Source organism: Chrysemys picta, chromosome 8 (genome assembly GCF_011386835.1).
Source record: "Chrysemys picta bellii isolate R12L10 chromosome 8, ASM1138683v2, whole genome shotgun sequence".
NCBI classification, from domain to species: Eukaryota; Metazoa; Chordata; order Testudines; family Emydidae; genus Chrysemys; species Chrysemys picta.
Window position 1 is genome coordinate 53,689,936 of NC_088798.1, and position 26,897 is coordinate 53,716,832.

A 26,897-nucleotide genomic window follows, 5' to 3' on the forward strand; every position below is an offset into this window, starting at 1 on the left:
TCTCCCCATGTCTCACTATTCTGGAGCTGTTCTTCAGAATTACCTATTGTTCTCACGTGCTTGAATTATCAAGTGCCCACTGGTTTGGGTGCCCGACTTGAGACTCTGATTTACAGAAAGTGCTGAGCACCTGTAGCTTCCACAGTCTTCAGTGGGAATTGTGAATGCTTAGCCCTTCTCAATATCAGAGGCCAGGTATTTCAAACTGGATTCCTGGAAGTGGAGGCAACCCAAATCACCAGCCACTTTTGAAAATTTTGATTAGAATGGCTAATTCTGCTTTCAGTTTCACCTGTACAACATTATATGATGAAGATATAGGTTACACAAGCACAACCAAAAGCAGAATATGGCCTACATGCTCCACAGTGGAAGTTTTGATTAAGCGATAAATGTCTATAGTGCTGAAACATATTTAAAACAAATGGCTTATTGAGTAATTTAAAACTCGTATGATGTGAGTGATTATAGTTTTGTAATGAATATGTAAATTAACATAAAAAGTAGACAAAACATTAGCTTATGCTGCTGAAGCACGCTTTCTAGAAACCATAGATGACAAGAAATAGATGAAGATTTAGGCAATTATTTTCAAAAAGCTTGGAGCATTTCTCTTTAGGGAACTCTTTTGTGCAAAGGAGTGTAGATTGTTTTCCTTGCTGTGTAAAGTTCCCTGTTTAATTAACATGTAATACAGTGTACCTTAGGTCACAATGACCATGCTATTTACAAACATCCCAGTGCTTGCCAATGCCTGCCTATATTTCTTCTTCTTCGCTCACAATGTATCCAATCCACTATAATTTGGCAGGAATGACTAGGAAAAAATATCTTTAAATTGTCATTTAAACTCCACAAACTCTTCCCTTCCTTACCCAAGTCATATTTGAGGAGGACACGTGTCATAAATGGCTCTGGGAAAAGTATTCTGATAGAACTCATTCTACAGTCTGTAGCCCTTTCATTTAGATTCTTCAGTCTAACACCTGGTGGCCTAAAACACGTCTGTCTGATTCTTTAATACCTCAGCAACAGTCTCCGAGCCTGCTGAGAAGTGCTGCATGGAGAATATCCAGCCATTTTTGCCTTCCATATTGGAAGAGCTCATGGGCCCAGTGAGCTCTGGATTCAGTGAAGTCCGTTTGCTCTTTGAAAAAGAAGTTAATGAGATCAGCCAGGACTTCCAGAAGACAAATGATGCCACAAAGCTGAAGGAAGTAAGAAAAGAAGTCTTGGTCCTTTTTTACACTCTCACATGTTATAAAAATTCTCTATATAGATCTTAACTGACAATAGCTATATTGGCTCTGCAGAGCCAAACAGGTATAAATTCCTGTTTTTCTCAGTTAAATAGTCATCTGACTCAGACACACAGAGTGCAATAGATTGAATAATGATTTGCCATAATCAGTTGTGTGACCATCACTAAATTTCTATATTAAGAATCCATCTCAGTTTGCTTTCTTTGTAAAATATTTTTTTCCCACTGGAATACAGAATTTGAAGCAGCTGATGAACCTGCCATTCAACTCTGTGAAAATGGAACCTTGCTATCTGAAAGTCAATCTCCTCCAGGAACAACTCCAGGACCTCAAGAGCCGCTTCAAATTCTACCATATTGATTTTGTGGTTCAGAGGACGCAGAACTTCATGCAGGAGGTACTGTAAGATCCATTTTTCCCACTTTGGAAGAACAGAATAGGTTTGCCCATCTGCTCTGCTTCAAAGTAGTCTTGATAGGGAGTTATGCACTGTAGTAGTTTTGGGCCGCGGTTCGGCCCTCAGCGGGGCTGTGGGGGAGCCCACCACCTCGCTACAGTCAGAAAAGGGCCCCGAGCCCTCAATCAGGGTGGGGCAGTAATCACACAGTCAGGCAAATACCCAGGCCTTTAAGCAGGGGCTGGGTCAGAGTTTGTAGCAGCCCAGGCCCTAGGTCAGGGCGGGGCAATAATCAATAGTCAGGCAGGCACCCAGCCTCTCTAGGCCAGGGGAAAAAGGGGGAGTCTACCACCCAAGGAATGGGTGGTAGGGAGGACGCAGGCCCTCCCACTCCACTGCGTCCCAGCCTGGGGCCCTAGCAGCGACGGATGTTCGCTGCTGTCAGTGGGGATCCTGGCCGCAACACACTGACATTGGCTCCGACAGTGCAGCAGCCAGACTGGGGTCGGCTGCCCTCGGGCTACTTCCACACTCCCCCTCGTATGGTACCTGGGCCGTCTTAGTGTCGTCGGTGCTCTCCACGAGCATTGGCTCCTCTGGGTAGGTAGCGAAGGGCAAGCTCAGCTCCTCCTCGGGGTAGCTGGCACAGGGCAGGCTCAGCTCCTCCTCGGGGTAGCTGGCACAGGGCAGGCTTGGCCAGTCCTCCTCGGGGTAGCTGGCACGGGGCAGGCTTGGCCAGTCCTCCTCGGGGTACCTGGCGAGAGGTAGGCTCGACCGGCCCGGTGAGTCAGCAGGCCGCTCGCGGCCTGCGGCTGTTTCCTAAGCAGGAGCGCGGCCAGGGACGTCTGCTCTCTCCGCTGGCCTGGGCTCCACTGAGCTTTGCAGGCGGGCTTTTATACTTCCGGGTCAGGGCTGTGACCTTGGAGGGGCGGGCTCCGCCCACGTTGGTAGTAGGGGAGGTTCGGCCCTCAGCGGGGCTTTGGGGTAGCCCACCGCCTCGCTACACGCACATTCACAGAATGGTGAATAGACTAGAATGAAAATAGAGATTACAAAATCCAGGAATATCACAGCTGACAGGGGTGCCATCATCTTTAAATCAGTGTTTATTCCTTTTAAAGGCACAGTACTTAGGAGCTAAAGGTTGATCATCTCTTCATCTGACCTTTGAATTTCTGAAATCTTAGTGTCTCAGATTCTTAGGGCAAATTTCAGAGTGCCCTCAGCCTGGCCTCTAAATTTGTGCAGTAAAAATGCTGTTGGCACACACAAATCAGGTGACGAAGAGTCTGCCTCATTTACGTACTCAAGCATGTCTTTTATGAAAGATCATAAAAATGTATTTTTGGTATTTATGCAAGGGAATGGACTGGGTTCTCCTTTATAGTTCTAGTCTCTCATGATAGGCAGTAAGGCATTTCATTAGAAAAATGGGCAATTATTTTTATATTCATTTTTATCTCAGGGTATAAATGAATTTAGAGACTTAGATAGAATAACTGTGGTGATTCTAGTTCCCATGCAGAGGGCTGAACTGCCTGCCTGATTCTTAATTAGAAAGAAATCCCACCCCCGTCCTACTTTCACAAAGTATTGGCAGGGATATTTGGCTTTTTTACTTCAGGAGCATTAAACAGAGATCACCTATTAGGATCAAGTAGGCATACGCCACACAGACGTCTTGTGATTGCCAGAGTACAGGACAGGACAAGCTTGCATAGCCTTGTGTTGTCTTCTGTATTTTTAGTAATGTAGTCAATAAGGTATATAACCAGTTCAGTAGGGACCTATAAGCAGTGTAATTGGTACAGTTCTGTGGAGTGGGGCTCACAAGGCATCTGTTTTGTGACACAAAGCTGTATTCTGTTGCGACTCCAACTGCAGTAGAGCAAATGAGGTGGTGGTGCTTGATGTAGCCAGTGGTATTGGTAGCTACATGGATTCATGTGCCACCTGTGCCTCCCTCCAGAAACTACTGTAACTCATTGTAAAATACAACCTCTTTAAAAATATCTCTGCCTGTATATCACACTTTCTTCCCTAGACTTTATCATTCAGGCACTTACTTATAAACAAGATCTGTGTTGATTATGATCTTGTTGGTTCCTGCTGCTTTTTCCCCACTTGAACTTAGATGGCCAAATTCATACCTATTGAGCAAACCCAACTCCAGCAAAGTTGCTCCCTCACACAGCTGCACTGCGTTTTCCTCTAAATGTTGTTTTTTGTGACACCATAATTTTTGTCAAAGCAACCAGCTGTGATGTCACAGAAGATACCATAGATGTCTTTAAAAAAACCTAAAATGAGGAATGATCAGCAGCTAAGGAATTTTTGAGAAACAAAATTCTGTTTTCACTCCCATGTTTCGAGTAGGGACTGCCCTGAACTCCTGCTCAGGCAAAACACCCGTCAAAGGAAGAGGTTCATAATGAAACAGGAGAAAGAAGAGATAGATAGAAGAGAATGTTTTTCAAGGTTTTCCATAAGTTGCTTGAAAGGGAGAGTACAAGTTGTTCCAACAAGCTCATTTATATTGCTTTTCTCTCTTAAAGAGGCCATTATTTTTCTCATGAGAAGTATAAAACGGTTTCACTTTGTGTTTGTGGGCATATAATATTTATTTTTATTAATAAGTGGCTAGGCCAATATGTCTTCATTAACATTGTTTTAGTTTAAAAGAAACCTCTAGCTTAATTCCCACTAACTTTGTACAGGTGTAAATGACCTACACAAAGTGCCAGGCACTGGAGCATCAGGTCCCTATTCTTCAAAGTTGCCGAAAAAGTAGTATTTAAAGCCTGCGGGGTTATTGTCATCTTCTGGCTAATTTATGAAAACTAGGGCCATGTGCTCAGCTGATGTAAATCAATGTAGCTCCACTGAAGTCAGCTGAGTATCTGGTCCAAGATCTGCAAATGCATAGAAAACTTGAGTGGCTAAGCTTTCCAGCTGGTCTCTAAAACTATATCTACAGTTTTAATGTCCAAGATTTTGCGTGCCCAAAGTTTGAATGTCATGCACTTTTATACATATATTGAGTAGACATGTGGGTACTTAATTTACATGTGCAAATGCAACTTGCGTGTTCTAATCTGAGTCTGGTGCAAACCTAATTCTAAAAACTACACTTCAAAACTTGACACAACCTATGTTTAGCCATTAAAAAAACCAAAAACCTAGGTAAGGGCACTGCGTACAAGGTCATATCTTTTGCAACAGGAAAATCCCTAGAGTATTACATGGATATCTATATACTAATTTGAAAATTCCCATGTGAAGCAGAGGACATATGGAATCATGGGCTGTTTTCCCTTAAAAATGAAGTTGAAAACATAAAGTACAAATAATTTCCACCTGCAAAATTGTTGCTAATAAAGTTTCTCCAAACTAGGGTAATTTTTTAATGTGTCACTGGATGGTGTGAGAATTTCTCAAGCCCTGAAAACAGAGAATTCTGAATCTACTTTAATTTTCATCATATATAAATTGGCACTAGGAGGGCTTCCCAGAATAGCTATACCTTTATAGTTCTTCTGGCAAACCTTTTCTAGTGTAGACCTGTCCTTAGACTTGAATTAGAAATTGAAATAGTAAGTTCCATTTTCTTATTCTCTTGCATTCTCTTGCAGTTGTGTTCTTTTGCTTTTCCAGTCCCCAGAGAGTGTTCAAATCCAATCTAAACTCCTTTTTTTCCACTGACATTTTAAATCTTGTTTTAAGAAATCCTGAAAACGTTTCTATTGATTTTTAGGGTTTGTACTCTTTCTTCCCCTCCCCCCGCCTCCACCTCCACTTCACAAGCACACTTTAACAAACTATTAAGTTTACAATTCTATTTGTGTCTGGAAGAACTTGTAACTAGTAACATGTTGTAGTTCAGAAGTCTATCTAAAAATAGTAGGGATCATAAACTGCACCTGGTCTTGCTCAATTTGAAGTCATGGGAATTTTGCCATGAACTTCAGCAGGAGTGGGCCTGGCAATAAGTATGGCAATTTTAATCCTTTGCCTTGATTACATTTGTCTTTATTTCTAGCTTATGGAAAATGCAGTGTATACTTTTGAACAACTTCTCAGTCTGAGTAGCCAAGGAGATACAGTGAAAATTTCAACTGCCATTGAAAAAGTCAAACTACGAGTCCTGAAGGTAAAAATTATCTGGCTCTTAAGTGTACTAGAAAACTAGAGGATCTGCTTAGGTGTTTTGTAATAAATTGAAGGCATTTTTTTACATACATTATTTTAATAATGAGAAGAAATGTGTTTCACACCATCTAATGGGAAATATTTCAATGCATCCACTTGTTTTCACTGACTGGAATGATTGGCCATATTCTTAACTGCCTTGCACCTTATCTATCCCTGTGCAAAATGAGTGTAAAATGCTACCTCTGGTGTAAGTGAGTGGAGAACGCTAATTTAGTAGCATTTTGCAAAAGTGCAAATGACTATTCCAGGTGCAATGCAGTGGAGAATTAGGTCCTTCCTAAATGGTCTGATGGGACTTCAAATAATAATACTGTTTTTCTTACTCCTATACTCAAATCATTGGACCATGCCTTTCTCTAGTCTCATGGTATTCAAGTAGCTATGGACAAAGCATATGGATAAAATTTGGCCCAAACTTGAACATTTTTTGAGGCTCAAAATAATTTGGCTAACATTTAAAAAAAATATTTATGGCACACTTCATTTGCATGCAATACTGCACTTTTAGGGACAGATCCTCAATTGGTGTAAATTTTCATAGATCCACTGATTTCAGTATAGTTATGACAATTTAGAGGATCTGCCCCCAAAATTCTAACGGGTCCCAGAAGTGGAAGTGTTGAAATAACATGAAAGAGGCAGTTCTCATGGAGAGTGCTCATCTGAATTCTCAGACTTTAAGGTCAGAAGGGACCATCCTGATCATCTAGTCTGACCTCCTGCACATTGCAGGCCACAGAACCTCACCTACTCACTCCTTTAATAGGCCCATAACTTCTGGCAGAATTACTGAAGTCCTCAAACCTTGATTTAAAGACACCAATTCATATTCTTTGGGTTGCCCGTCAGCAGGAACAGGCCAACGGGAACAAACTACTTGTATGAATTAATTGTTCTAACTGTGTTTTTTCTGTTGTCTGTTTTGACAGCAATATGATTATGACAGCAGTACTATACGGAAGAAAATATTTCAGGAAGCATTGGTACAAATCACATTGCCCACAATGCAGAAGACACTGGCTTCAGCTTGCAAACCAGTAGGTAACTTTATGGCTCCATGCTGGAATAAAATTAAAGGGAAGGAGGAATTAGCACACTGATGGCTATATCCTAAGCCACCAAATGCAAATTAGCTACAGGTGGTCATGTAAAGAGGCTGGTCACAGGGCCAACATGATCCTGAGGGTGGTCAGTTCGGGGCATCAGTGGTGGTGAAACGATAATGGATGTGGATCTGATTTGGGGTGGGGAGAGAATTCAAATAAATAAGTTCTCTTCTAAAATCTTTTGGCAGCCCTATGCAAATCCCAATCACCTCTTCTATGCAGTGAGGGGTAATGGGAATTATTCCAGCCCTAGAGCTGCAATAATCCTCATGCTGCTCCAGCAGTTTATGGAGAGATAGGAAAGAACTAGGGTCTTTATGCGTTTTTTGTTTTGTTTTGTTTTTGTTTGGCAGGGAGACATTGGGGCAGTCTCTGGGGGAGATGCTCCCCCAGAAAATCTGATTACAAGGTCAGGGCAAATGTTTGACCCCATCAAACTGATCTTCTCTCTCTGGCTGACAGCTAAGGTTCTAAGTTCTGAGCCTGTAGTTCCATCTTCATGTTCTACAGCACCTCTGGGAGGCCACTGAGCTGAAAGTCTGTTCCTTGTAGTAGGACACTGGAGGAGCAGTGTGCATGCTCACTTTTTTCCCTGTTAACTACCTTCAACACCAACTGCCATGTAGGGGAAGGGAAGTGGGAGGAGTTGAGCAGATATATAACTACTGTGGGTTTATCTTCACTAGACTTTTGTATCTCATGTTAATTGATTGCCACCTAAGAAGGAGTGCTTAAAACATTTGTAAAGCTTACTGTGGATACTCCTCTCATGTTTGTTCCAGGCAACAAATCTTTGCTGTTTATCCATTGGATAAATAAACATGAAACAAACATATCTCCTCATTAGTCTTTTTTACTTAGTATGTTTAATCAATTAACATGAGGTACAAAACTCTAGTGTAGACATAACCAAGTGTGGCTGTCTCAGATTTCTTTTCCTCACCCCCACCCACAAATAAAAACAAAGTCCTCTCTGATTTGCTTGGGAGCACAAGTGGGCTGCATGCTTTCCGTGTCTTGCACCACAGAATTACCAGGGCTCCTGAGTGAATAGTCTGGAATGGTCAACAGTCTCAAACCAGAATTGTTCTTTCTATAGTTAAAAGGAATAAGAATAAATCGATTTCGAGCTGTTTAGAATACTGAAATGTATTGGTGCCCTAAATTGCACTGCCATGTATTCGTTTGTCACATGGGATGATTTAGGAATAACCGGTGTCTTTTCTGTGAGAACATATGGCATAAATAATGTGTGAAACATAACAGATGCAAGAAATTATAGTGGATAAGCTTTCAGTATTAAATGAATTTTAGCATGTTATATTTGTAAGTCTGTGAATGTGAATCATCTGACCATTAAAATTCATGACTTTTTAATATATTCAAAAGCACATGTGTACATTGTAGGGTATGCCTCTTTATTTCTTTTCAGATCCACAAATCTAATAGTCTTTTTACGGTTTGTAGACAATTGGCAATATATCCAGGATGTGGTATTTATTTGTAAATAAAGCCTGAAATCAAAAACTTCTATCACATTTAATATTCTGGAGAATGGAGTCCTCTCATTTTCTCCACTGAACAGGGATAGGGAAGGCAGTGGTGGAGCAAACTTTCCCTGCCGTCACTCTGCTAGTGTGCCTCCATGTACTCAACTCTAGGAGTGAGAGAGTAATATAGTTCACATACCTCTCTGCTGGTAAGCCAACAAGGATGTCTATTAAGACCATTTGAGATGATGGTTTTTGTGATGCAGATACCTTCCTAAGGACTTGATGGAGGCCTCTAGACTCCCTTCACATAAACCACCAAATAGCCATCCAGTGGTAATAACTAAGGCTAAGATCATCTCATGGAAGTCACTGAATCTGTGACTTCCATGACATTCTCCGTTTCAGCCCTGGAGTGACAGGGCTGGAGCTGTCACAGCTGGTGGGGACCCTGGAGCTCTGAGCTGCCGTGGGCAGTGGGTGCCCCCGCAGCTGCCAGCCGCAGTGGGGAACCCCAGAGCTCCTAGCCACCGTGGAGGCAGGTGCTGTACCCTCTCCCTTCCTGCAGCAGGGCTGGGGCTCAGCCCCATTTTGTCACAGTTATTTTTAGTAAAAGTCAGGGACAGGTCACGGGCCTCTGTGAATTTTTGTTTGTTGCCCGTGACCTGTCTGTGATTTTTTACTAAAAATAACTGAGATAAAATCTTAATCTTAGTAATGACTCAGTTGCTACGTAGCTGGGCTGTATATGAACCACTGAGCTACAGGTGCTGTATCCCAGTAACAAATGCTGGAGTATCCCAGTACCCTGATGAGGATGAATTTGCCTCAGAGGACAGGCATAGACTCAGTCACTTCCTGACCTTCTGCATTATTTAGAATATAAGAATTATTTATTTAGAGTGCTTAAGGTGATGCAATATAAAAAGTACTGGTAAATGTGAAAAATACTGTGAACATATGCAGCTCATTTAGACCTGGAGAGCTGTCATCATGAAAAGATCTCTCACATAGGACCTGGCAGGTTCTTTTCTGGGCTGATGAACCCTTGAGGACCCCAGACTGCCACATTTTTATACTTTTATTCCTTCTTTGTGTCTCTGCACAGGAGTTGCAGAAATATGAACAGTACATCTTTGCTGATTACACCAGAGTGATACAAGTAGAGAATGTCTATGAAGAGATTTTATTTCAGACATTGCTTGATGAAACCCTAAAAGGTAGGAATGCTTCTGAGGTGATAGTAACAATGTTTAGAATGTGGGTCTGTGAGGTCTTATTTCAGAGCTAGTGATAGATCGGAGCTGCCTTATTCAGATCCAGGTCCCAATTTTCCCAGAGGTTGGAAGTGTTAAGAGTCTAAGAGTTTTGATTCACCCCACTAAAGAGATGAGGCAAGCCATGAAGTTTGGATTCAGATCTGAACTTCCGCAAAGCTTGGGATATTCAAATCCATAGGGTGGTTCAAGCATCTTTCTAATGCAAATCATGTTACCTCCAGGATACCTTGGTTTCAATGGTCCAAGAAGCAAAGCCACTCTCAAAGCCCTGAACTTTCAAATAATTGATTACATCTAATGACATTCAGACTGAATTTCTCAGAATGAAATATGTTGCCAAAATAGAATTGCCAATAGGTCACCGGAACTAAGAAGAGCAGTCTCCAAAGATCTATCTGTGTGGGTATTGGAGAACGAAAAAGTTCTCAGTCAATATGTATAGGTGATAATAGGGAAGTTGCTGTATTCCACAAGTTCCAAATGGTTTTCTGGGTGGACTTCTGGCCCAAAATTTAGGTTTTGCATTTTAAAAAAAATGAATAGAAATGTTTATGATATTCAATTAAAATAGCTCTCTAGTTCTAGATTTAAATATCCTCCTATAGTGTTGTGAATCCAAACAGAAGCAGTCTGTTAGTGCATGAGAAATGGGAAGTGTAACTTATTATTAACGTTCCATTGTCCAAGCTGAGTGAAATGAAAAAAAGCACAGCTAATTAAAATTAGGCCTTGTTAATAATCCATGATATTAGAAATATAGTAAAGGAGTATTTTTATTTTGAGTGTTCTTAAAATGTCAGTTTTTTAGATCCGTTTGATCTTTTTGTCTTACTTAGTAATAAAAGAAGCTGCCATTCTGAAGAAACACAACCTTTTTGAGGACAACGTAAACTTGCCTTATGAAAGTGTGTCCAGTTTAACTGACTTGAAGACCCCTTCAGGATCAGCACAAGCCAGTCCTGCTAAGAAACTGTCCACCACTTTAACAGAAACATCAGATACTGAAACTCAAAGTAATGAACTGCTTGTTGTGTCAGAAAAAATGATCCAGGAGAAGTGTCATGATGCTAGAAAGCCATCAGACAATGAAGAAGCAGTTTATGTCAATGTGTCTAGCAGTCCCGCAATTAGTAGAGAAAAGGTGATCATTACAGACATCACTGACAAACCAGCGTCTCATCCTTTTACTCCTAAGGAAGAAAAGGATGTGGAGGAAATAACTTCCCAGAATGAAAATGCAGTGGAGACCAAGTTTGGAGGGAACACTGAAAAAGAAAATAAGGTACAAGAAGAGGAGAGAAGTCTTACAGTCCCTGGTACTGTGAATGAGATCAGAAGCTTGCTGATGGTGACAGTTGAATTACCAGCAGTTGCTCCATCTGAGAACAAAAAGGAAGTGGCAAATGAATATGAAATTTTGAAGTGGCAAGAACATGGTGAAGAGAGTGATGAAAACAGCAAAACTAATGCAGAAACCGATCAAACAGACCAGGTAGTGAATAAAGAAGTAGAACATTCTGAGCTGAAGGTGGAGCAGCCACCTCCATCCAGTTTTGGTACAGGTGATATGAAATCAATGATCATTTCAGAGGCAGGCAACCATGCGACTCAAGCAGAATGTTTGGAGGTCGCTGAAAAACTGGATATGTCTCAAAAGTCAAAGGCAGAAATGGAGACTAACCAAAGTGTCTGGTATACTGGTCTGGAAAGCTGCAAAGGTCTTCATGACAAATCGCAACCAGAGGCACACACCGAAAGCATAGTTGGAGACAGAAGATCTGATCTGGAGGAAGCAGGTGAAGATCACATTCATGCTGACCCAATGGAAACAGAGGTTGAGAGCTTTCCTGGGTGTTCTGCTGAAAGTCCTGATGCAATACAAGTACCCATTCTGAGTATTGAAAACTTAAGAATAGAAACAACTAATGATTTTCAGGTTTCACTAGTGCTAGAGGAAGATGAGCTTAGCACGGCAGAGGTTACAGTCGATATTAAATCTGAAAGCTTTCCTGTTACTGTAACTGATGAGTGTCAGCCAGCAGGTGCACCTTCTCTACGTGCTGAAATCACAAGCTCCGTAGGAAGTGAAACTGTCACACAAGAAAACAGTGAGGACAGTTGTACAGAGCAGCACTCTGAAGAGTAAAAAGTGTTCTTCAGAAATATACAGCCCAATCCTGCAGCCATTACTCGCTCCAGCAGTTCTCTTGAAATCAGGAATATTCACGAGTAAAGACTGCAGGAATGGGCCTAATTGCAGTGTTGCCAACTCTTGCAGTTTTATCACAAGTTTTGCAGTACTTGGAGGGTTTTGTTGCAGGCCCAGTTGTTGGAATCAGGTTATTACCTGCGAATCTCAGCTTTCATTTTAAAAAAAGGTAAATTTCTAGCCCTCATTGTGGAGAAAAGCTTGAAAGCATGACTCCCTAAATGCTTGAACACGTCAAGGCAAATAAAAAGAATCAAAAATTTATAAATCTCACAAATTTTAAGACAACTTTATATTTTTTCGGGGGCCGACTCATGTTTTTTGAATGGTTGGGATTGGCAATATTACAACTGGTCTTAACCGAAGTTAGTCAATCAAAATGTTATTAAATGAATTAATTTAGGATCTGCATTCAGTGTGTTAGAAGGAAAACATTTAAATCTCTCAAGTAATTAAACAGGAAACAAATAATTAGTAGGTTGTTCAGCAGCCAAATTGCATGTAAACTTTGAATTTTGCAAGCCAACTGATTACTTAAGTATCTTAAAGTTTTGACAGAGATTAAGACAATGAAATGTTCTGATTTTTTTGCTATATTTAAAACTGGGAAAACACTGGGAGCAGGTTTCTCAATCCCACTCTGCACTTCTGGGTTACACAGCCTTTCAGAGCACTTTACAGCTATTTTCTTTCTTTTCTTTTTTTGGATCTAATGAGAATATTTACAATAAAACCAGCTAGCACCCTTATGCAGCACCTACCTACTGCACTTCCTAGTATACAGTACATTCACCCACAATCCAAAATACTAAGGTCTGAACTGCAGTACTGCCACACGCATAAGACTGTATCACCAAATCTCAAAAGCATGTGAAATCAGAACGAAGTATGAAATGTCCCATATACCATAATCATACCATTTACTCTCCAATTTCTTGATGCAATGGAAGGGAAAGTAGTTAAGGAATAGCCAGTTGTGCTTAGGTTTTGGGAGACAAACTGGTCATATTTTCAAAAGTAGCTTCAAAAATCAGCAATGCACAGAAAATCATAGAGGTGAAAAATGGAGTTTTAGTAAGTTGAGCATTAAAATTGTATCTGCAATTTTAGAGGTTGGTTTGAGATACCTTAAAAGTTTGGCCCAGGGAATAAGTACAATTTAATGTGAGTAAGGGTTGCAGAATTGGACCCATAAAGAATAATACTGGAAAGTAATGTCCTTTTCAAGCGATAATAAAGATCTGACAGCATAACCTCAGTCTTGTTGGCATTTAACTGTAGGAAATTTTGTAAGGTCCATAGCATGAGACAATCAAACTGTTATATAGTACTAACAGGGAAGTGACACTATCTGAACAGACAAACATCTGTTTGGAAATGCCATGATATTGGTTAACTTGATCAAGTGGAAGGTTGCTGTTGTGAAATAAATGCTACTACAAGGAGTATTTATACATCATAATTATAGGAATAAAGTCAAATACCAGATTTTTTGGAGGACTGGTCATGAATGTTTGTTTGATGCAGAAATGTTCATACTAAAGTGTCACACAACCAACTGTCAACTAACTGTCTTATGGATCATTCCAGATTTTTATTGATACTGAACATTAAGGAGTGATTTCAACTGTGCTTGACAATTAATCAGTGCATGTCTCTTGTAACCCTTTCTTTGGTTGAAGGACATATTTCCAGTTTAGAATACTGTGTGATAGAAGAATAGCAGGATAGTAGCAATTATCTCCTACATACAAGACTGCATTTTACAACTAAAGCTATTTAGAAATGAAATTCTTTTGATGTACTTTCTATATCGGGGTAGGCAACCTATGGCACATGTGCAAAAGGTGGCACGCAAGCTGATTTTCAGTGGCACTCACACTGCCCGGTTCCTGACCACTGGTCCTGGGGGCCCTGCATTTTAATTTAATTTTAAATGAAGCTTCTTAAACATTTTAAAAACCTTATTTGCTTTACATACAACAATAGTTTAGTTAGACTTATAGAAAGAGACCTTCTAAAACCTTTAAAATGTAATACCAGCACGCGAAACCTTAAATTAGAGTGAATAAATGAAGACTTGGCACACCACTTCTGAAAGGTTGCCGACCCCTGAATCTATATGTACAGAACAAAAGAGAATTTAACATAAACGTTCTCCTCCAAAGTAATATTTAATCATTCACATTACAGGTTTAGATTTAGGGAAATACTTCTCTGTAGACACCTGGTAATTCGGTGTTGACTACAAATGTTTAGTGTGGTTGGTTTTTTTGTAAGTAGAATAGGGAAGAACTGAGAAGACTCATCTCATATATTATCTTTTGTTCTACAGTTTTGAATTCAGGTTATTCATATCAGTAGGTGTTTGTTCTGTGTTTTTATTTACATTTTTCTTGGTTTCTTATGTACTAAGATTAAGGATAAACAGTTGCATGCCCCACCTCAACATAGTCTTGGAACATAAAATGTATTTGCTTTATTCTGAATGGAGTAGCACAAAGCAGTCTATGGTGTCAAGGATCTGTCCCCTGGTATTTCCATCATTGGAAGGTTGCTTTGGACCTTTGATCAATAGAAATAGTTTATTGATTAATCATAATTTTTTGTGTGCAATTTTCTTAGCATTTCCAGCAACATTATCCAGATTGAATTTTCTTAAAGTACAGCTAATAAGACTTATTCCTTTACCTCATAAGTTGGGGGTGTAAGAATTAATTGGTTAAGAGTTCTAAAGTGCATTGAAGAGGAAAAGAGCTATATATGTATTAAGTATTGTTGTTGTTGTTATTATTATATTTCTATTGACTACCAGCTTGAGTAGACAAAACAAGAAACACATTATAACTTGCTTATAACTTTGTAAAGTGCTTATAACTAAATAAAATATGGTCATCCCTTTCATTGCTGGATGTCAGAGGTGGGTTTTTTAAGTGAATTTGATACTTGTGAGAAATACCAGCTGCAGTTTACTTCAGATCTCATTCATGCTGGTCCATATTTTTATCAGAGGGGTCACTAGAAAACAATCTCAGATTATTGCCAGCTGTAGATCTAAACTCTGATGCTCCTGGGTGGTGATATGTGATGCTGTCTCTAGAAGAGGTATTGTCTGTTTAACTGTTAGGCTTAAAAAACAGTTTCTTAAAGTGCTGAAATTCTGAATTCACTTCCACTCGTCATAAACCCAGGTTGTGAGTCCATGTACTTGAACACTGGTGAGAATAAGAGAGAAAAATGTCCATTGTAGCACTGTGGCTTTAATGTTTAAATTACAACAGAAAAGCTGGGGCCAATATCAGTGCTGGGAGACAGCCTTTCTTCTCCAGGCTGTTTACAACCATTCAAATGATTCTTTTTAAATCCACTGTTAAATGCAACAAGCTAATGTCCCATAGAAAAATATTTTTGTTTACATTTTTTTTTAAATTAGAGTCTGAATTGTTTCTCACTAAAATATTTTAAGTCATATTTTCAGTTCCTTTACCCTATTTTTTGCTATTCAGAACATTTGAAGTAACAAGAGGTTTTCATTTAAAGTCGCAAGTCAGGTGACATTATAAGTACTTCCATAGTTTTGTGTTTGTACAGTGCCTAATACAATAGGGTCCTGATCTAGGACTAGAATTTCCAGGTGCTACAGTAATACAAATAATAGACAAGACAGGATGTCACCAACGTGGAAGGACTGGGAATTTGGGTAGGGAATAAGCAGCAACTGGTATGCCACATGAACTTGTAAAGTGGAAACTAACTAGTGTGAGGAAATGAGGACACCCATGAGAAAGCTAGGAGGGAAGGCAGAAGAGTCAATCTCAATCCCATAGAGCAAAATGGAAGCAGCAGTAAATGACAGAGAGGAATGGAAGAGACTGGTTTCTGCCCTGTTCTCCAACATTTGTACAGGAAGGATGTTTTAAAAAGCAACAAAACCAGAAGAGTTCCTAAAGATAATCTTCCATTCATGCATGTCACTCAATACAGCCATACAGTGTGCAATATAGTCAGAATTGATTTAAATGGAGTATGTTTAAATGTTTTATGGAGCACTTCCTTTTCGCATTCTAAGCAAGTGTAATAATTGCACACATTGCCTTCTTGGGGACACTAATTTTTATTTTAAAGATGTAATTTCTGCACTATATCAAGATGAACTGACCAGATGCTCACTTGTGCTCTCACCTTTCTCTGTCTCTCTTGGCTGGCAAATTCAACATCAATTGAAATGTAAAGGAAAAACTAAACTCTTCTTTGACTCGATATTGTTCTTCAATGTAACTTTGTCAAAGCAGCCATACTTACCTCATGTCCCACAGATTTAATGTATAATGCCACATATACACTCAACAGCTTGCCACCCACAGCCACCTCCTGTTCCTCTGGTATGGCAGAGTTGACCCTACCCACATAGCAAAAAATTTGTAGTAAATGTTTATATAATGCTCGCCAAATGTCTGAGCAATGAAAGTAGCCCGAATAACTTAGCCATACTTTCTTTCAGACTTTGCCCAATTTAGGGCCGTACCTTAATTTGGCAGGTGCCATAAGACTGCCAATTTTTAGGTATTGTCCTCTGGGGCAGGTTCTCGGCATTGTAGTGTTGTGATGCTGTTCTGCTTCATCACCGTCTTCCCCCTCAAAAGAGATTTCTAGGTTTATTTTAATATAGGCTGCAAGGTGAGAAATACCCTTGTCAAAAATCGACTGTCAGTCAAAAGAAAAGAGGCAGCTATGGCCCTCCAGCACTATAATGCATCTAATTGACGTAACATTACAATTATAACTGTGCTGTAGATTCCTGGCTAGTATTTGTTGGCTACATCCCTCTACTGGATACAATCAGAAGTGCTTAATTTGGTGTCATGGGCTCTATACTGTTAACACCAAAAAGAGATTCCTCTTCAGCCAGTGGTTAATGTAGACTGCCACAGTTCTTAAGACCAACCAAGATGGTAGAGGGAGCACTACTTAACCAAGCTGGAGAGAGGGGAGATATCTTTGCCTCTAGCTTCTCATTACATCAACCCCCTGCCTTTAGCTGCAGTGGCAGTGGCCTATGCTTTGGTAGTGGGAGCATCTGGGTTTTATCTCTGTTGTCACAAAAATCTGACTGGCTGGGGATGACCATACATCCCTTATTTCAAAGGACCATCTCTTATTTCATTGATTTGTTGTATGAGTAAAGGAAGGCTTTGCAGAGCAGTACTTAAAGAATGAAACTGTTGACTAAATCTTGTTTTCAGTGTAGAAATCAACCTGAAGAAACCTAGTCCCTTTAACAAAAGATTCTCCTTTTGTGTTCTCAGACTGCATTGAATTGCACATCTAAAATGAAAATCAAGGATGTGGCTTCGTGTTTGAGACTTTGCCTGTTAAAACATTCAGAAGTTTTTCTACCCAGCCCTCTGTTTTTGCACATGTAAAAACTATTCTTATATGCACTTGTAACACAAGTAAGGAAATGCTAGGAAGACTTGAGAAAATTTCTGGAAAGGTAAAGGTTCAATGGCTAAGTAAACAGAAAATGCTTGCCATATATGGACACCAGTATGCTTTACTGCAAGGAAGGTACAGGGAGTACTGTGTGTAGGGGAAGAGGTGGAACTTTGAAACATGGTATCCAGCTCCTCTTCCTCCCAATTTCTTAAAACTGGTAGAATTTATATGTTCAGTCCTATCTCAAATTCAGCAGTAGAAATAATATTTTCCTTGTGTAAACAGACTTAGATTGCAGAAACCTACTACATTTTTTTTAAGGCTGCACTTCAAATTAAGTAAAATCAATTGTACATGTAAAGAGTTTTATAAATTGGTTTAAAATGTATTGAAATGTATCAAAACTGATCATTAGTACATTTTAAACATTAAATTGAAGTTTATGATAATTCCATTGTATACTTCAGGGCAGTAGAAATGTACACTTGAGAGAGAAATACATGATATGCTAAGGGAGAAAGGGAGTTTCCCTAAAACATCCTTTAAAACAAAGCATTGTCCTGTATTTTTCATGTGATTTTCCCTTGTTTCCATTCATCAAAGGTGGTCGCCCTAGAATCTGAGGCACAGAGCAGTGAAGTGATTTGCTCAAGGTCGCATTCAATGCTAATGCTGGGCAGTGTCCACACAGGCTTCAAGAAAATATAGAACAACTGTGTAAGACACTCCTCACTGTTTTATTCATAGCAAAGTCATTTCCCAGTAGGGCCAGTCTCAAGCTTAAAAAAACTCAGGCCTCAAAAAAATCACATATTTATTTGCTTGGGGGTGGGGGGGAACTTGGGTGGAAGGTCTTTATTTGCCTTTTAATTTCTGATCCTTTGGAGCTACATGCAGATGCTAGTTTCAAGCTTGTGCTGAATGCTGCAAACTTTTTTTGTTTAAATGAAAGCTGTGGTTCTCACATAACCACAAGTCCAGCACCTGGGGCTTTAAAAAAAAACGCCAAATAGCATAAGACTACTGCCAAAATTGTGATAGTTGGGAAATCCCCCTTCCCTTAGGCTCCTGTGTGGGATGAATGCTGAGAAACAAGACATTTGCCCCACAGTGACTTGTTACATGCAGCAGAATGAGTGGGGCTCTAGAGCCAGCAAGAAGAGCTCCCAAGCTACTGCATTGGCTTGTAGGACTGCATCCACCCTCATCGTCTATAAGTAAGTCCCTTTATATAACGCCCTGTCAGGGCAACTCACAAACCACTGCTCCTCGTGTACAATGCTCTCAGAGGAGCCATGCAGCTCATACTCATCCAGACTACAGCTCCCAGAAGGCAGTGCTCCCTCCAGAGTTTAGCGACCAGCTCGGGGTGGAGCGTTGCATGCTGGAACTTGCAGTCCCCGCGCGTCATCTCCCGAGCAAATAGCTGACCCCTCCTTTTGTCCACGTCTCACTCCACTAAAGTCTTTCACCGGAATCACGTGGCACACAAACGGACCCCCCCCACACACACACCCCTTCGGCTCCGATTGGTCCACAGCGGCGCCACGTGACGGGCTGAACCCGGAAGCCGCGGAAGTAGATTGTTTCCTTGGCTACGCCATAGGAAAGCGAAGGGCCAGTCCTTTCCGTTTTCACGTCGGCGGCGCTGAGAGCGGCACCAGCAGCCACCGCCGCCAGGGAGAGGGGCGGGCTGCGAGCGGCGAAGATGGGGCTGAGCCGGGCCTAGCGGGGCGGCGGGCAGCTGCTGCCATGAGCGGAGCTGCTAGTGGTGAGGGGGGGAGCGGGGACCCCGCAGCCCGCTGGGGGAGATGGAAGCTGCTGGCCTTGGGCCTTCTCTCCGCCTCCTCGGTGCTGGCAGCCGCCCCGGGCGCCGGAGCCATGAGCAGGGAGGAAAAGCGGCGGCTCGGGTAAGCGGGGAGACGCGGCGGGGGCTTGGGGAGGGTGGGTTGTGCGCAGCTGGCGAGCGCTTACCCTGACCGGCTCCGGGAGTCGCTGCCCCTTGGGGCGGGTGGAAGTGGCCACCGCCCCCTCTGGCATCACTTTCCCCGGGGGGCTGACCACTCTGACTGCCCTTGCGACAGCTCCCGCGCTGTCAGCTTCGTCTGCAGGGGCTCAGCATCTGGCCCCGTGGAAGGGGTGCGGACCCTGTTGCTTGCCCCCCTCCCCCCCCGAGCGTGGGGAGCACTCCCCCATGGGGCCTGGCCATTCCCCCGGCTCCCAGTGGGGTGTGGCTGAGCCCCACTCCGCCCACGCATGGATCTCGGCCGTGTGGGGCTGATCTCCAGCCAGCGATCTTTGTGACGTTCCCAGTCTGCACGAGAGTGGTGCCTAGCCCCTCAGAGATGTACTTTGATGACCTTGTCCTTCCCTGAATTTTTGGTATGACAGTCACATCTATCTGCCTATCAGGTCATCTTCCCCCCTCGTGGTTGACACCCCTAGTATCTGTGTGGTCATGAAAATTTCAAGTCAGCCATTGTATATAATTATGGGTAAAAGTGGTCAAAGGTCAAAACCATACTCACTAGGTGTTCGGCATGTTGGTCTAATTATGACAGGGTTTCTGGAATATGTCAAGGTTTTAGAGCAATAAGAGATTGCATCTTTCATATTGATAAGAGTTGAGATCATCCCTGCCCAGTCACTGTGAGCAATAAAGCAGATTGTTTAGGGAGCCCAATTTGCATGTGTTTTTATTAAAGCTGATTATTTAAAAAACTATTCTTGTATGTAAAGGATAAAGAGTACATCATCAGTGATGAGGTATGTATTCCAGTGCATAGAGTATGATTGCTTAGAAGACAGTTCTGCATTCTGATCATTATTGCCACACACTCCCTGTGTCTCCTTGACACTCCTTGACAATTTCATTACCTCCTTCGTGCTTACTGTCCTCTTCTGTAAAATGAAGATAGTAATATTTCACAGGGGGGTTGTGAGGCTTCATTAAGAGGTTCATTATACAGTTATTTGATCATTAGGTAAAAGGCATTATTTAATTATAATATGTACACTCATTGGATCTTTCATTCAAAGATTTCAAAGCACTTTGAGTACATCACAAAGACTTGAAAAATACCTTAGCTATGTGTTCCTCACATGGCTACCCAAGTGGTTTAGACTCCTTTCCCTGGCCTGTTTACATTTTTAGGTGTATTGTTTAACTTGTTATATTCTGTATGTGCCATCACCATATATGTATTGGTGAGCTAGGATCTACCAGTACAGGCAGAAATGTGGACTGCTTCAGGTATTTGTTCAGCTTTTGCAGTGCTGCAGAGGTGGAAAGAAGCCGCCTTCCTTTTAGAGTTGCTTATTTACTAAGGGGTCTGGGTTGGAGCACCTATACTAGTAGGAGGTGATACACCTCTACCTCGATATAACGCTGTCCTCAGGAGCCAAAAAATCTTACCGTGTTATAGGTGAAACCGCATTATATTGAACTTGCTTTGATCCACCGGAGTGCGCAGCCCCGTCCTCCTGGAGCACTGCTTTACTGTGTTATATCCGAATTCGTATTATATCGGGTGGTGTTATATCGAGGTAGCTGTGTGTGTGTGTACATTCACACACACGGTAAGAATGTACCTTCCACAGAGATCCCTTCAGATAATGGTCTGAGAATACAGTCCATTTCAAGGAGAAAAAAAAAGTTACAACCTTTTAATGTGCTAAATCATTATTGGACAATGTTTATAGGCTTAGACTCTGATGCTGCATCTGGATCTGTATGGGTAGACCACATGGTCACATTGAAGTGGATGGGGCTCTGTGTGGGCCTAGGATTTCACCTGCACAGCTAAATTGCAGAATTGAGGCCATCAAATGGTTATAATTGGTGAAATGATTGAAAAAGGCATCATTGGGGTCCATGTTTATTCTTTTTCCTAATTTCATAATAAATTTGTTTAGATGAGTTAAAATTATTTTTCTTAACTGCCAAGCCAGTAATCTCAGTTGGGTGTTTGAAAATCTAGCTGAGTTCTTGCTTCTTACATCAGCTACAACAGTAATAGATATTTTGTGAACAAATTGTTGATGATGCCCAAGTCAGAATAGAATCCAACTTGCTCTGTATTTGCATTACTAATAGTAGGGAAAAACCTCTTTTGTTAGTAAATAGTCTTTGCTAAGACAGGAAGCAGCTATTGAGAGAGTGTGTGCCATTGAATATAGTGACATTTCTGATCATGACCACTATTTAGACATTACAAATATATACATTCATAAATAATATTGAAACTATTTTTTTTTTACTTACCAAGATTGTAATTCAGGGAAAATATGGAACCTGGTAACTTATGATTCCACTAAAACGTAAAATAGCTTTGGGTGTTGATGATACCAACTGTTGCAGAAGGAACATAGAACTATGTACTGGGGTTTTGCTGAATGAGGCATGTGCCTCCTGACTGGTTCTTAGGTAGAAAGGTGGGTGCTTCTGTTGGTGTGAGAGAGAGAGAAAAGGGTTTCCAGCAACACAACTCTTCTTCAGGTCTGAGAAAGAGACTCGGGGTGTCAGCTAAATACAAGACCAAACAGATGGTTTATCATAAGTAGTTAGCACATATTCTAAGGGACCATTCAAGGTGAAGTGGCCTGTTTACTCCCCTGTAATCATAGGACAAAAAAGGGGGTTAGTGGCTTACAGATTGTTGTAATAAGTCATATATCCATTGTCTTTATTATGGCTTTGTCTACACTGGGGGTATGTCGTCTACACTGGCACTTCATCAGCAAAACTTTTGTCATTCCAGGATGTTAAACAAACATCCCCCTGAACGATAAAAGTTTTACCTACTAAAATCACCCATGTGAACAGCGCCTGCTGCTGCTTGTGGGGGTGGAAGTTTTTTGTCAGCAGGAGAGATCTCTCATGCTGACAAACAGTGGCTACAGTGCATGCCTTTTAGTGGCATGGCTGTAGCAGCACAGCCATGTCGCTAAAAGCTGCATATTATAGACATCGCCTAAGACCATGATTTTTAGTGTCTAGCAAAGTATCTAGTAGCCTATTTGGTCTTTTCAGTATAATAATATGATTAAAAAAATGGATTTTATGATTGGAAGTTCTTTTCTCTTTCCAGGTGCAACAATCCCAGAAACAAATAATTGCACAGTAAATTTAGGGACATTAACAAGTTTTATTCAGAAGAAGCCCCAGTATTGGAATAGCAGTAGTGTTACAGGACTGGCCTGTTGGGGGTCAGTTTGCACACCACCTGCTACTCTTGGACTAGCTTTAGATAGTGTTTCATTCTCCTCTCTTTCATAAGATCCAAACAGACCATAAAATATCTTGCCACTCATTGTTTTACTTCATCAACTTTACTTGAGCAAAGTTCCGGAGATTAAGTGAATGTTATGTATTTTTATGGGCATCTGATATTAATCTCCAGATATTAAACTACAGTACTTCTATTGTGTTAAAGTTTGACAAATAGAAGAGGAAATATGAAACTGATAATTAATTCAGCAAATTTTTTCCTGTTCCTTTTCTTAGGAATCAAGTGTTAGAAATGTTTGATCATGCTTATAGCAATTACATGGTAAGTAAAATACCAATTTCTTCAATTTTGCTTACGTATAAATTAAAGTTTGTTTTGCATTTGTCAGCAGTTTTATCATCGACCTGGCAGATTTAAAAAAACTTGCTGAAACTCTGTTGGGGGGAAAACTGAAGTTGAAGTTCGTATGTGCAGCTTATATGATTTTCTTTTGAAATGTCTAATTGCATATGAGAAATATGAATGTAGGGGGATAGTAATGTTTGATCACAGGAACAGTAGCTAGGAATTCCTGACAGGTTACTTAACCTATACTTGATTTCCCCCTCCCCCCACCCCCTAGATCTGAAATGCAGTAGTCTCTAAGCATTTAAGTGTTTTGTAAAGATAATTGAAAATAAAAAGTGCTAAGTTATGGAATTTAAAAATATTTTAACGGGAAAAAGATGTTGCAATACAGTCTTAAGGTCTGATTTTTTCAGTTGGATCCTTACAGGTGGCCTATAAAGCTAAAAGCCCCTAATGGGGCTCTGTACAGGTAAACCTGCATTTCTCTCATTGCAGGATCAGGACCTTACTACCCTGTTTCCCCGAAAATAAGACATCCTCCGAAAATAAGGCCTACTTACAGTTTTGCCTCTCGTTGTAATATAAGGCATCCCCCCGATAATAAGACCTCCCCGATAATAAGGCATCCACCGATAATAAGGCATTTTTCATTTCTGAAAAATAAGACATCCCCTGAAAATAAGACCTAGCGCATCTTTGGGAGCAAAAATTAATATAAGACACTGTCTTATTTTCGGGGAAACAGGGTATGTAAACTTGCTTGCTATTCTTAATGTAGTTTGTCTCCTCTTATAAATTTCTTACTAAATCAGTGTTCCCTTGACTTATTTGGTAGCATGAGACCTCTGAACAAAAATGTTGCAAAATACCTACAGACCACGAACACTTGAAAAGATACATGTCTGTAGTTATCAAATTCTACTGAATACAGTAATTGTTAATAATGTATTGGTTGTGCTACTGAATAGTATATAAAAATGTTTATATATTCCTGCGGATAACTTTGATTACACTTTGTCGGCCTAACATTAATTATGTAACCTCATATTGGCCTTGTGATGTTATATTTGCTGTAGATTTTGCAGCCTCTTTGCTCACAAAAGTTCCATTTCACTTAAAAACCCTGTAGCATCAGACCCATATTGCATAACCTGGTGCTAAATAGGCAATTGTAATGTAATTAAGTGGTCCACATTTACTACTATTTATATGATATATAAAAATATATATATGTGTTGTAATTTAGTGTTGTCAAAACAATTTTAGGTCTCTTTCAGTTGTCTTGGACATGAGACTGTTTTGTTGTTTAGTCAATCTTGTTATATCCTAATTTATTAGTTTGGTCCTGTTCCAGAATAAATGTTTTTATTTCAGCAGTAGAATTTCTACCTTTAAAATACAGTTATTGATGAGAAGAATACAATACTGTCAATACACTGAAATGGGGAAACAGGTGACCCCTGTTAACTGTACATCTGAAAATCTAAGGCCATTTAAGGTTTTTTCCACAGCCCTGAACGACATAAGTTATACTGACAAAAGCGGTAGTGTAGACACGGCCTGAAATACCAGTCATTCTTATGATACCTTAGTCTAGTAAAGTATGTTCTTTTAACAAAAACATTTTAATTGTTTTCATCTTTGTATTTTCTCGGCTGGGCATATACGTGTTCTTATTACAACACACCTTTCTTTCGTAAATTGCACCTGCTCACACATGGAAAACCACTGTCCCTTGAGAGTATGTTGACTGTAGGGCTCAATATTATGCTGTAACCCTTTAACTTCCAAAGAGGTTAAAAGTTAATGAGACATGTAAATAGATAATATACAGTGAATGAGATTCTTTGCTGTTTATAAATACCAAAGGTATTAAAGCACAGAAGAGAAGCTATTGTGAGGACTGTTTTTTATTATATGTTCAAGTATGTAGGCTATGAAGTGATACAGAATTGTTTGATTTTTGAAAAACAAAACTTCAAGTAGTTGTTTTTGGTTGACATTCTAACTCTTCTGTATATTGCCTAACAGTGTGACTTGCAACTGGCTTCTTTGGATGGAAATAATTTCTAGTTAGTTACTTGAAACCTGACTACATAAAAATGTCTGGCTTTCAATCTGCCTTGCTCTGTCTTTATTGCTTTTAATTAGAGAACCTAACGTTGGACAAAATTCTTCAGTCAGCTGAGATATTTGTCCTTTACTTTGCATTACTGTAAATTTGAAGCTAATAGCTACCTTCTCTACATTTGTGGCAAGAAAACGTTGGGTTAAGAGGAAGTATGACTTCAGATATCCTGGAAGCATGAATGTCAAAAGGATATTTACTTGCCACGTATGCTAGAGCATTAAATAAACAAGTCACATTCTGTGTTTGTTTAACTTGAAGTAAAGACTAGAGTTTCAACTTTGACACTGACAGCAAGAAAATTGTTGTTGTTTTTTTACAGCAGTTTTTGAGACAAGGAGCTGAAAAATGTTGATTTACTATTTCTGTATTTTTGGACTTGAATGGATTAGGCTCACATTTCATGTTTGCATGCATGTTTGCATCTTTTATACTTTTTCATATGTCAATTGGGAGGGCAGATAGTAGCTTTTTATTCCCTCATCGACAAGTCTAATAACTAGGAGCATTTCTTCACACTCTCACAAAGGTTATGTGAAAAGCCAGTTGTGTTAGTCCCTTGGGTCAGTAGTCCTAATCATACAGCACTGGCAGCTGTGTGCATTTTTTGCAAGTCGAATGTAACAATGCTGTTCTTAATTTAGAGTCCTGACATAGACCAAACAGCCCTATTTGTCAATCAGGACATGTTCTTATAAATTTAAGACATACAGATGTTTAAACCTATGTAGTTTGTGCGCCAAATTTTGCCCTTGATACATCTCCTCTTTATCCACTGATCTCAATTGAATTGGAAGGGGGTATAACTCAGGACAGCATTTGGCCCCATAGCCTTAACCCATCTCTAGATAGATCTAGATAACGAACCTGTATTCCCTCATTTTTCAGTGTTTCCTGCTTTTCAGGATGTAGACTGTTACTTTTGTTTTAGTGAGTAATGTTCCCTTTCTGTCTGTCTTGAAGGTAGCTTTATCAGAATTACCTGATTATTGGCTTTCTCCACTATTTTAGCTAGTGATCTCTTAATTTTGAATTTGCTTCTACTTCACAGTTCATTAATCAGTTTTTCAGGATAATTGTACAGTGTACTATATTCAAAATGAGAGCTATACCTTGGCTCTGGTAGCTGAACGCAGGAAGATTAGAAGGTGGTGATAGGACCAGAGTTTTCAAAGAACAATAGACCATCAATTGAAAAACAACCCATACTTTTTCTTCCCTACCCCATGTATCTGGATAAACAGTCACACTGATCTGTCACAGCACATACTCATAAATGATATTGAATATGTTCCGCTTCATATATTCATTTGCTGCAATTTTGCTTCTAGTATGCTGCTCATTAGATTTCTACTCTAAAATTAGAATTGGATAGTATAATACAGCAACCAGTGGAACTGAGGTAGACCTGTTCCATCACTAATTGTTCCCTCATACTACACATCTTATAGGAAGTCAACACCTTGCACAACATTTATTTTAAGTATTTTTTTGGTCTTTATAAAGCTTTATTTTCCTAATTCTATTGGTGAGTCTCATAACTTGCCAAAAAACCTGGGTTACTGTTCATAATTAAAATTTGTATGTATGTTTTTATTTCTTTACATGTGTCATTCTGGTAGTGGTTTAAAAATAAAACTGTTTGGTGAAAAGCTTTGAATTTACTAGCCCAAGTACAAAACTTACTTTCCAGCCCTTTCCTCTATTGATTACTAAGAAAAAAGCTAGCACTTTATGTGCTTGTCAAAAAAGCCAGGAGCAAATAGAATTTTGAAAATCTATTTTAAAAGAAACTTAA

The 26,897-nt window shown here is 40.1% G+C and overlaps 2 protein-coding genes across 6 annotated transcripts in view; both read left to right on the forward strand.

Moving 5' to 3' along the window:
* The window catches only part of NIBAN1 (niban apoptosis regulator 1), a 123,123-nt gene extending 108,263 nt beyond the window's left edge, over window positions 1–14,860 (forward strand). For both annotated transcript variants that reach the window (XM_005290712.4, XM_042851281.2), the window contains 6 exons: window positions 1,030–1,217; window positions 1,498–1,659; window positions 5,699–5,809; window positions 6,801–6,908; window positions 9,576–9,687; window positions 10,584–14,860. In XM_005290712.4, the coding sequence (XP_005290769.2) occupies window positions 1,030–1,217; window positions 1,498–1,659; window positions 5,699–5,809; window positions 6,801–6,908; window positions 9,576–9,687; window positions 10,584–11,893 (1,991 nt within the window). In that variant the 3' untranslated portion in view covers window positions 11,894–14,860. The remainder of the gene's footprint in view (window positions 1–1,029; window positions 1,218–1,497; window positions 1,660–5,698; window positions 5,810–6,800; window positions 6,909–9,575; window positions 9,688–10,583) is intronic.
* A 4,058-nt stretch (window positions 14,861–18,918) lies between these two features.
* EDEM3 (ER degradation enhancing alpha-mannosidase like protein 3) overlaps window positions 18,919–26,897 on the forward strand; it is a 51,235-nt gene continuing 43,256 nt past the window's right edge. For 2 of the 4 annotated variants that reach the window (XM_065555649.1, XM_065555650.1), the window contains exons 1-2: window positions 19,004–19,302; window positions 22,899–22,944. In XM_065555649.1, coding sequence (XP_065411721.1) covers window positions 19,145–19,302; window positions 22,899–22,944 — 204 coding nt within the window. In that variant the 5' untranslated portion in view covers window positions 19,004–19,144. Of the gene's footprint in view, window positions 19,303–22,898; window positions 22,945–26,897 lie in introns of all 4 variants that reach the window. The other 2 variants (XM_005290715.5, XM_065555651.1) reach the window with 2 other exon arrangements.